The sequence below is a fragment of the Typopeltis vanoorti genome, chromosome 1 (assembly GCF_054136105.1).
Source record: "Typopeltis vanoorti isolate ZY-2024b chromosome 1, IOZ_Tvanoo_1.0, whole genome shotgun sequence".
Taxonomy (NCBI): Eukaryota; Metazoa; Arthropoda; class Arachnida; order Uropygi; family Thelyphonidae; genus Typopeltis; species Typopeltis vanoorti.
Genome location: NC_143549.1, coordinates 99913758 through 99926170, shown reverse-complemented (window position 1 = coordinate 99926170; position 12413 = coordinate 99913758). Strand labels below are relative to the sequence as shown.

At 37.8% G+C, this 12413-nt stretch overlaps 1 protein-coding gene across 1 annotated transcript in view; it reads right to left on the bottom strand.

The window, feature by feature from the left end:
- The window catches only part of LOC150110251 (uncharacterized), a 653148-nt gene that overhangs the window by 23757 nt on the left and 616978 nt on the right, over window positions 1-12413 (bottom strand). Inside the window, exon 22 of the mRNA XM_090398596.1 lies at window positions 346-514. Coding sequence (XP_090254722.1) covers window positions 346-514 — 169 coding nt within the window. The remainder of the gene's footprint in view (window positions 1-345; window positions 515-12413) is intronic.

Below are 12413 nucleotides of genomic sequence, written 5' to 3'. Positions count from 1 at the left end.
CTTCACATCAGTTTTCACAAATCCCTAAACATCACAATTTAAATTATCTCAACTTCTTATGTATAACGTTTTAATCAGAAACTGTAAATTAAATATCAGTCAGTGGCTGCAGAAGCAGTGAGGAAAAAAAAAACTTAGAAAATCACTATTAAAAATTGAAACCTATGTAAAAAAAAGATACGATATAAGATTCTTAATGTTAATATTTTAAAATCCCATTATGAAACTATACAATGTAAACTGGTGGATTAAATGTTTTCTACTGGGGACTAGTTATGTTGAAATATTATAGTTTACTATTTTATAATTAACAGAAGGATCAGCATTAATATATGATCTACTTACTTGGAGCAACCTTAATTGATACTGAGCATGCATTTCATCCTTGAGCCTTTCTGGAACATATTTACAAGACTTTCGTAGCATAAGTTGCAGATCAGAAATTTCCATACTTGTTATTGGGTCAATGCCATGATCATTAATTAGCCTTATTAGATACTCTTTATAATGGACTCTGAAAATGAGGATTTTAATCTTTAGAATGAAGAAATAAAGAGCTACTGCTCATTAATAGCTGAAATTCATGCACACAACGATCACAATTATTTTCTTTAGTAATTCTACTTTTTTATTTTATTTACATTGCTACTGTCGACATGAAAGATCCAGTAGTTGTGGATTTACTCAGCCTGCTAAATCACTTAAAAATATTTTGATCAGATCAGTCTGAAAACACACACACACACACACACACACACACACACACACACACACACACACACACACACACACACACACACACACACACACACACACACACACACACACACACACACACACACAAGTAAAATATCATACCATGAAGCTAGGTAAACATTGTATTATGATCAAATTAGGTTTATAAGAAGCCAAAAAATAAATAAAAAACATAAATGATAAAAAACTTTAGTTTGTCCATAGTACTGATGTACTATAGGTTTACAGTCTTTTCATAGGTGAATAATAGCTAGAGAAGAATCTGTAGAATAGATTTTTTTTATCTCCCACACATGAAAGGTTTTTGTAATACTATAGCATATTTGTACCATTGTTAGGCTAAGGAATTTTTCTGTTTCTGTTTATATATATTTTTGTATTTTTATTTAGTTATCACATTTTTACATATGTGGAGCACTTTCTATATTCATTTCAATTCTATTTGTGTTAAAAATCATTGAAAGATTAGTTATTATTATTATTATTAATGACACATTTCCATGGAGTCAACACACACATATCACACTTGGTTTCATCAAATGATGAAAGCAACATATACAGGGTGTTCGGGATAAATTTGACAGTTTCGTAAGGAAAAAGAAAATCTTCTTTGTATCTATTAAATTTAATGAATTGACAAAAAAACATTACAGGCAGAGTTAATTACAATACTATCAACAAGATTTACTCAAAATAACCACCATTAGCATCGATCACAGCTTCAATTCTGCTTCGGAACCTCGAACAAGCTGATGCTACAGTCTCCCTGGGAAGGGCCGCAAAAACTGTTTTAATTTTATCCATTAACTGGGCTTTTGTATTACTGGAAGTGCGATTGGTGTCTTTTTCAACTGCGCCCCATACAAAATAATCCATGGGGTTAAGGTCTGGGGAGTTTGGAGGCCAAACATTTGGACTGGTGAAGTCGTAGAAATTTTCAGACAACAATTTTTGACTTTTCCCAGAGGTGTGGCAAGAGGCCGAATCCTGCTGCCATACATACGGCCTACCATTGGCTACCCTTGTTATCCAGGGCTTGACTACAGTTAGCAACTCCACGAACAAAGCCCGAATTCCAATGCCAGGGTTCTTCAACACCTGTTCCTGCAGATTTGCGAGGAATTCTGCTGTACAAACGCAATCAGATCGTCTGCTAGGGATCTTTCTTCTTGCTACATCCTCGTAGTCACCATTGCAAGTCTCTAGTTCATGCCTGATTGTTTTTACTGTATTCAGGGAGCATTGGGCAGCAGTCGTAATATCCTTATTTTGATGGCGGGCACGAATCATCATGATACAAGTTATTCTCTTCCATGATTCAGGTGGGTTCCAGCTATCCATCCTTTCTGACATCTTGTATATGAATGAAGAAGGGTCCAAACTTTTAAATGAAGAGAAGTGTGTGTTAATACATGTAACTTACGGAAAAATATAATTAATTATAAATATGTCAAATTTATCCCGAACACCCTGTAAGAGATAGAAAGAGGAAGAAATAAGAGATATGGGGGTGATAGTGGATAAGGATCTGAAATTTAGGGGACATATAGCCAAAATTGTGAAGACAACACAAAGGCTTCTGGGAATGATGCGGAGGACACTGACGTGTAGAAGTAGGGTGATTGTTCCATTGTATAAGGCTTTGATTAGGCCACACACATGGACTATTGTGCCCAGATTTGGTCACCTGGTTTTCAGAAGGATGAAGAGATGTTGGAAAGGGTCCAAAGGTGACTGACTAAGGTAGTTTCTGACCTCTAGAATGTCGTGTATGAGGAAAGATTGAGAAGATGTAATTTGCAGAGTCTGGTGGACAGGAGGAAGAGGGGAAATATGATAGAGACCTACAAGTTGGTAAGGGGTTGTTATAGGATCAATACTGGAGAAGTTCTACAGAAAATAGTGGGAGATCGGTGGAGAACCAGAGGTCATCCTTAGAAACTGTATAAAGAGGGTGTGAGTAGGGGAGTGAGAGGCAGATTTTTTTTTCATGCTGAGTTGTAAATGATTGGAATGCCTTGTGTGAGAGTGTGGTGTCTGCAAGGAGTTTGAATGTGTTCAAGGCATGGTATGATGAGCTGTGTGTGTGTGTGTGTGTGTGCATGTGATAAAAGGACCTCCCAGATGAGTCTTTGACTCCATGATGTCTTGGGGTAATAATAATAATAATAGTAATATTAAATTTTAAACTCATTTACACTGCTAGCATTCACAAGGCATTCTGGCAATTCATTCCAATAACTCGCTGCTCTCCGTGTAAAAAATCAAGTCCTTATTCCTTTATTCACCACATCTTCATACAACTTACAGAGATGGCATCTTATTCTATTCCTCCAAGCTATGTTCATTCCCTTACATATTAAATAAATAAATAAATCTGTTAATGTCTTTATTTTGGAAAAAAGAGTAGGCAGGACTCTTTCAATCGTAAATAACTTTTTGAAATTGGGAGGGAATGGCTGGTCTACACCCTTAGTCATCACTGAAAGTTGAGTGCATGGTGATCAGTGATTTTAGATGAATTGGGGTGAGAGAGTATGCCCAACAACTGGTGAAATATCCAAAGTTTTTGGAGGGAAATAATACATTTGCCTGTACTAAAATGAAACTAATTTGTGAGCTAACTAAAAAAAGGCCAGAAAATTTCTATTAGTTGGCAACTAAAATCAAATATATAATGGTTTTTCTTCTGACAGTCTAGTATTATGGTATAAATGTTGCACAAGGCTTGCAAGCATTCTTTTTCCATATTAATCCTATAAAATTGGCTTAACAATTAAATGATCATCTCTTTTCTGTCTATCCCTTAACCTTTGCAATTTATTTTTCCTCAGCCTTTCATTATAATCAACATTCCAGAGTCCTGGAACCCATGGTCTTTCATCACACAAGAAACCAAAACTACACATGCTATTAACATATGGTCTGAACAGTGCCTTGTATTGGTTCAACTATCTGTCTTCCCTATCTTTACTTAACAGTTTCTGTCTTATCGTAAGTAGCATCCTGATGTGTAGTGATGCTGTACTTGCAATGTGTTTTTTGAACTCCAGGTCTCTGTCGACCATCACTACCAAATCTAAAATCTCAATTCATCAAAAACATATCTGCCAGTACAGTATACAGCCCTACACTTTTGCACTCCAAAGTGCAGTATGTTGCATTTATAAACATTAAAGTTGAAATACTACTCATCTGTCCAAGCTAAAAGCCTATTTAAATTTTCCTGAAATCATAAATTATAATAGATAAGATATTATGTATTGTTTTAATTCTTGAAGTATGAAAGATAACAGCATAGTGGGAAAGGTTGTCGGTGTGTTGCGAGGTATGACAATGATAAGTTGAGACAGAGAGCCAAAATCATGAATAGTGCTAGTGAAGCGGTGTGAGGAGAAGGGAGTACAGTTTGTGGATGTGTGGCATGTATTTGAGGGAAGAATGTAATTATACAAACATGATGGAATGCATTTGAATGGCTTTGGAGTGAGTGCATTGGAGAAACTGTTCTAGATAGAAGTCCAGTGTGTGATCCAAGCAAGAGATCAGAAGTAAAAGATGAAGTGAAAGATCAAGAGAGGGGGTATTGAAGAGACAGAAGTGCTCGGTAATGGAAACAGCAATAGTGTGAGAGATGAAGAGAGAATGGGAATGCAAGAGGAGCAGAGAAACTTTTGGGAATATGAGCAGACAGGGAAACATGACATAGGGAGAGTGGATGATGGAAGTAGTAGTGAATGTATGTATGGGAATGATCAGCATAGAAATGGAATAGATCGGGATGTGGGTGGAGAAATTGAGACTGAGCAGATATATGTGGCAAGCAGTGATAAAGGTGATTGGACAAAGTCAGGTGTTGTTGGGAAATCACAACCAACAAGTGACTTGGAAAGGACTCATAGGCCTAAAAGTGAACTGTTATGTCTAGTGCTAGACACATCAGAAATAAGGAAAATGAAAGGGTTTCACTGATTGGATTTATTTGCCCCAAAATTGTTGGAATAAGTGAAACATGGTTGAATGAAGATGATATCCTGATGGGAATAGAATGGAAAAGTACAGTATTTTTGGCAAGGATAGAAAGGACAAGAAGGGATGGGGCGAGTGCTGCTGATGATGATAGCAGGAATTATGTAAGGCAGAATCACATAAGGTAGACATGAAAAAGGAAAATAGTGGCAATGGTTATGAGGCAGTGTGTTGTGAGATGGAGGTTGACAGGAAGACATATTTAGTTGGATGTTGCTATAGGCCAGAGAATATGAAAGATGGTGATAAAGAAATGTATAAACAACTTGGGTGAGTCAACAAAGAAATTATTATTAGTAGTAGTATTATTTCATGACACTTACAAGGAGTCTTAAAGACTCATTGAGGTAGGGCACCTACTCTACAGCTCTCCACCATTTAATCCACGAACTATAGCAAAACTGCCATTACCATCATAATCTATACCAATGCCAACTACCGTTCACCACCACTGCAACCACTAGTAGTTTTTGTTGGTAAATTGCATGTGTTCTGAAGGCCGATTTGTCTGTATGCCAGATGAAAAACCCAAGTTTCTGGGAGAAAAACCCTGTTACTTCTATATGAGATCAGCTAACTCACCTTCAATTGAAAAAGTCCATATAAAGATTCCTCTCATCACAACAAGAATCAACCTTAGGCCTTTTCAAATCAAATAGTGCAACATAATGTCACTCTTCCAATTGTGCTATGGAGGAAATGAACTCAGGAAATGAATTTCCTCAGTTCTTGAGAAACAAATCTCTCAGGCAGGATGTAAAGGAGCACACAAGGATCGAAAGTTTTTTTAGATCTGATCATTTCATCGGAGGATGTAATTGGAGAGGGGGTTTCACACTTTCTTCCAGTTAGCAAAAGTGATCATGAAGTGATCACTTGGGTTGTGGCTAGCCATATGCAGACCTTTATGAGGAGAGGATATACATGTGAAATTATAAAGGTGATGATTATGACAAGCTTAGGAGACAACTTGGAGCTATGACATGGAACAAGGAGTTGAGCAGTAAGGAAATAAATGTTGCACAGGAACTGACAAAGAAATATATAACAACATCAATGCATGAATGTATTCTGATGGTCAAAAGGCTGAATAAGGTAGATATAAAATGGATGAATGAGGGGGTTTAAGCATGAAATCTGGAAGAAGAAGAAACTTTGGAGGCAGTACAAGATGAATAATGGTAATAATCAGTTACATGAAAAGTAACAGAACAAGTCAGGAGAGTGACTCAGTTAGTAAGGATAACAAACATGCACCATGAGCAGAAATTAGCAAATCAGATGAAAAAAAACCCTAGAGAGTTTTTTTAGATATGTGGCATAGAAGGAAGAGTGATTATGGTAATATGATGCTAATGGATGAAAATGGTAGAATTGTAACTGTTGTATCACTGAGGTATTCAATGATCAATTTATAAGAGTGTTTCATCTTCATCAGGGTGAAATCAACAAAAACTCAAGTGTACAGGACATAGGAGAGGATGGCTTAATTGTGAGCAGGTGGTATTTGAGGAAATAAATAACCTTGATGTCAATAAGGCAAGAGGATTTGATGACATATCACCATGCATCTTAAGGGAATGTTTCAGGGAACTGGCAGTAGCACTGGCATGCCTGTTTAATAAGAGTCTTACAACAGAACAGGTTCCAAGGGAGTGGAAAGAAGGTAAAATTGTTCCACTGCATAAAGGTGGTGATAATGCTGTGGCTACAAATTATAGCCCAATCTTTATATCTGGATTTGTTGTAAAGGTACTAGAGAGATTGGTGAGAAGTAGGATACAGAAATGGGTTAACAGCATTATTCTCTGCAGTTATCAGCATGGATATGTTAAAGGAATATTATGTTTTACTAAATTACTTATGTACTATAACAAGGTGATAAATGTCTTGGATAAGGGATATGCATATATAGTAATATATTTAGATTTTGCATAAGCTTTTGATAGACTGCCACATGACAAGCTGTTGAATAAATTGAAATTGAAACAGATGGGAGTGGATAACAGACTTCTGAGTTATATCAGTGACTGGCTGCCAGATAGGTATCGGAAAGTTGTATATTGAGGTGCAGTATCCCAAAAGAGTAAAGTCAGTAGTGGTGTCCTGCAGGGGTCAGTTTTGGAACCATCATTGTTTAATTTGTATATTAATAATATTAGGATGGGTTTAACTGGTGATGGGTTTATGCAGCTGTTTGCAGATGATGCAAAATTGGGGAGAGCAATGTTACACTTGGTGGGGAAAACTTTAAAGGAATCAGAGGAAATGAGAGATCTGGGAGTGGTGGTGGACAAGGATCTGAAAATTCAGCAGCCACACTGCAGAAGTTGTGAAGATGTCACATCGGATAATGGCAATGGCATGGAGGACCCTGACATGCAGAAATAAAGAGGTTATGTACCATCATAAGGTCTCATATGGATTATTGTGATAGAGCCCAGAGAAGATTCACAAAGGTGGTCAGTGGTCTTTGGAATGTGGAGTATGAGGACAGATTGAGAGAATATAAATTGCAAAGCTTTGTGATTAGGAGGAGGAAGAGTGATATCATTGAGACATATAAGCTAGTCAGGGATTGTTGTCAGGTTGCCATGGAAGAGATTTTTCATAGAATGCAATATGATAATAATAATAAGGATGGTGTGAGCAGAGGGGCAAGGAGCAGGTTCTTTACATGGGATGTGGTTAGTGAGTGGAATGCACTGCCTGAGTGTGTTATGAACATGGACACATTGAATAATTTTAAAGTACCATTGGATAAGCATTGTGTGTGATAGTGTGTACCCCCCCCTCCACAATGGGTCTCTGATTCTGTGAAGGTCAGATATTAATAATAATAATCCTATAAACAAACAAACTTTGTACCTGAAGTATCTTCTTGACTAGGCTATTTGTACATAGAGACTTCCTCAGTGATAGCTAGACTGCTGAGTTTCCTGTACTGGAGTGATTCAGGTCAGGAGTGATGATTTAGTAGTGATTGTTTAGGATCACTCAGTGAGATGTAGAATGATTTCTACATTAGGCTATTTTATAAAGAGACTTCCTCAGCAGGAGCTAGACTCACATAGATATTGAGATTAAATTAATATGCTAGTTGTGAGGATAATTTGTGTGCATTATGTTGGAGGTTTAATGGACTTTTTACAGCACTCACAAAGAATTAAAATAGAATTTAATACTTCCTATATTTCGTCCTAGTCACTAGGACATCTACGGGGATTACAAAGACAATTAATGTAACATGCACACAAAAACTTACAATACTAAGCCCAACCACGTGGGTGACAATAAAGTCCTATCTAGGTGGAGCGCCCTCTAAGGGCAGTTGTAGGTGGCCTGGAATGTAAGGTGGGACCTCTGGCGATGACTGTTTCCCAAATCTTCGGAAGCTTAATGCAACCGTATTTGTTAAGATTTGGTTGGTTTTTGAGAGCTGCTGCTGCTTCTAAGAAAAGTCTCTCTTTCTTGAATTTGCTGTGGTGGAGCATGGTGGTTTTTTTCCATGATACTCTGTGGGTGGTGTCCAAAACATGGTCAGCCAAGCCTGAATGGCCATAGTTGTGTTTAACGATGTACGACTTGTGTTCCTCTAGGCGGATGGATGCTGATCTGCCTGTCTGTCCAAAGTACGCAAGCTTACAGGAACAGGGTACTTTGTAAACTCCAGGCAGAGAGAGAGGAGGGAGCTGATCTTTCGTAGAACGGATAAGGGTAGCCAGTTTGCGGTAGGGCTTATATGCTGTGTGTAGGTTATACTTTTTTAGTATCTTAGCTATTTTTTCCGAAGTGCCACGGATGTAGGGTATGGTGATGGCATTTTTAAATTCTTGTTGATGAGAGGGACGGGGAATGGGGGAGGAATTGATTATTTTTTTGATACTGTGTTCGCTGTAGCCATTGGAGAGGAAAGTTCTGTGTATGTGGTTAAGCTCAGTAGTGAGGGCAGTTCCACTGGAACAAAGATTGTGGGCTCTCTTGGTAAGGGTTTTAATGATGCCATATTGTTGTGAGGGGTGGTGGTGGGAGAGTTTGTGAATGTATCTGCCTGTGTGTGTGGGTTTTCTGTATACAGTGAAGGCAAGTGTATCTGTATACAGTGTATCACTGTATACAGAAAACCCACACACACAGGCAGATACATTCACAAACTCTCCCACCACCACCCCTCACAACAATATGGCATCATTAAAACCCTTACCAAGAGAGCCCACAATCTTTGTTCCAGTGGAACTGCCCTCACTACTGAGCTTAACCACATACACAGAACTTTCCTCTCCAATGGCTACAGCGAACACAGTATCAAAAAAATAATCAATTCCTCCCCCATTCCCCGTCCCTCTCATCAACAAGAATTTAAAAATGCCATCACCATACCCTACATCCGTGGCACTTCGGAAAAAATAGCTAAGATACTAAAAAAGTATAACCTACACACAGCATATAAGCCCTACCGCAAACTGGCTACCCTTATCCGTTCTACGAAAGATCAGCTCCTTCCTCTCTCTCTGCCTGGAGTTTACAAAGTACCCTGTTCCTGTAAGCTTGCGTACTTTGGACAGACAGGCAGATCAGCATCCATCCGCCTAGAGGAACACAAGTCGTACATCGTTAAACACAACTATGGCCATTCAGGCTTGGCTGACCATGTTTTGGACACCACCCACAGAGTATCATGGAAAAAAACCACCATGCTCCACCACAGCAAATTCAAGAAAGAGAGACTTTTCTTAGAAGCAGCAGCAGCTCTCAAAAACCAACCAAATCTTAACAAATACGGTTGCATTAAGCTTCCGAAGATTTGGGAAACAGTCATCGCCAGAGGTCCCACCTTACATTCCAGGCCACCTACAACTGCCCTTAGAGGGCGCTCCACCTAGATAGGACTTTATTGTCACCCACGTGGTTGGGCTTAGTATTGTAAGTTTTTGTGTGCATGTTACATTAATTGTCTTTGTAATCCCCGTAGATGTCCTAGTGACTAGGACGAAATATAGGAAGTATTAAATTCTATTTTAATTCTTTGTGAGTTCTGTAAAAAGTCCATTAAACCTCCAACATAATGTCCTCACAGCACTTAAGCCTCTACACAAGAATTTGTGTGCATACTTTGCTTGCTTAAACTTGGGTATAGGATTAAACAATAATATAATTTCTTGTCTGTTATAATTTATTTATAACCAAGTGAGAAAACCTTTTGCAACTGTCTCTGATCTAGAATATTTTAAAAATATGGTGATACATCATTTTTCTACTTGTATATGGAAAATATGACTTTTGCATTGATTTAACCTCAGTACCTACATAAGCTCCCACTGATGGCAGTTTGCTTGCTGGGGAGTAGAGTCTGCTTTGTGACAGGCTATTGCGTGTCACTTTGTGGAGCCACTGCTGAGTTTCCTGTCCTAGAGTGATTCAGGTCAGGAGTGATTAGTTTAATAGTGATCTTTTAAGATCACTCAGTGAGTTTTAGAGTGTTCTTCTAGATCACAGAGTTTTTGGAGGGACACTCCCACATTTTAACATTACCTCAATAGAAGTAAAAACTAACCTGGGTAGTAACTTTCCTCTAATGCATAGCAATACACCACTGAAAGGAAGTGTGTTTTACATTATAGAATACAATACTAAGGCAACTGATGTTAAATCAACAGGCTCTATATATGAGTAGCTGATGAAGATACCTCATGCACAAACTTTATTTACTTACAGTTGGGTATAGTTTTAAAACAAGAATATAATTTCTTGTCTATTATAATTTACTTGATAACCAAATGAAAAAAACTTTCTACTTGACAGCAGTACCATTTCTTATAATTCTAAATAACATTGCATCATTAACAAACAACTAAGTATTCCTTGTCAATTCATATGAAATATCATTAAGAAAACAGGTGACTAAGCTTGTGAAGGACTGGAATGCTTGCTATGAGGACTAATTGGTTTGTGGGTTACAAAATTTGGTTGATAGAAAAAAAATAGGAGATACATGGGTTTTATGGTAGTGTTGTATCCCTATTATGTGGGGGTGGCTGACTATTCTGTATATCTTTAATTGTCTTTTACTTTACCTTAACTTTTAACATTAAACTTTGTATCTCTTGCTATCAGATTTTGGTTGCCGACAAATTTGTATAGATTAAAGACTGCGCCAGCCAGCAACTAAATTCTGATGCACTATCTAAAATACCTAAAGAAATTTGTAGGGATCAAGATATATGCAGTCGTGGTCCCTATTCTCATATCACTATTGGTTTCCCCTTTAAATGCATGGTACGAAATTTTCCAAACAGTAATTCAAATCTGCAGAAGATATGACAAACTCAATTGATTATGTTAAAAGAAACACATTTATTATTACACAAAGACAAGTATACATGTTATTTAAATTCTGAATCTTAAGAGAGTCTGGGTCCCCTTTACTTAATTAAGCACACTTAAACTTCTGCACTATGATCTCTCACTGGGCATAAATTCCTCACTTCAGTACATATATCTATCCTCAGACTCTCACAATTAAGTTACTTGATAATATCATACATGAAACATTACATATAAACACTAGACAACACAATAAATCTGACATGTAATTCTCTAGGACAATAGTACTTATTTCTACTTAATTCTCTCCCCCAAAATATCTGTTGACACTTAACTACTTTCTGATCATATGACATTACTTTTCTTAAATCACTTAAACAGTTCGGAGCTCGGCCTCCTGTTTGGCTGGAGCCTAATATGTTTTCTTCTTAACAGTAGACACAAGTGTCGAAATTGCAGACTGTTCTTGTGGCACAACACGTAAATAGCGTGTATTCTTAACTCCTGTTTCTTTACTCCACGGATACTTTAATCCTACATTAATATAAGAAAATCTTTGCTTACCGTTCTTGCTTTGACTAGGTATTCTGATCTGTTCATTGTACCTCCTCTGATGGTGGGCTTCGCTGTTCCTTTGTTCTACACGAACCGAAAGCACTCATACAAAGATTTGTACGCTGACGTGGATTTCATCAGTGGTTCTTTCTCCTAATGTGTTTGAACACATTGTAGTTGCAGCTTTGACCGATGTAACATGCATAGCAAGGGGAGATTCTTGCTACACGTGGTGGCAAGCTCTACATAGCTCTCCTAAGGGAAACTTGGTGCCGACGAACCTCGGAGACGAGACACAAGCGATGAGAGATAAGAGACAAGAGATAAGAGAGCGATTCGAACTCCCACCGAAACTTTTATACTCCGAAACAGCTCCCTCACTTGGCGGTGTCGTCACGCATCCGGCGGCTGCCGATTGGATGCCGTGGCTACGAACTGTCTTCACATGTCTTAAAACTTGTACTTAGCTTATACATATTTATTTGGTAATACTACATGACTTTCTACTTTAATTCATTCACAATTACTATCTTAATAAACTTATGGGCTATCTTAACAATGTTTGGAATTTACACACCTTGATATTTACATTTTCTTGGGACATTATTTGGTACATTTCCCATTCGGAGGCATAAGTATGTCCTTATCCCTTCCTTCTGAGGTAACGTAACGTTGGGTGGGAAAAAGGATGACTCATCACTTTTTCCGACACAACAGTAGGATATATGCAGGAGGAGTTTAGTGAATAC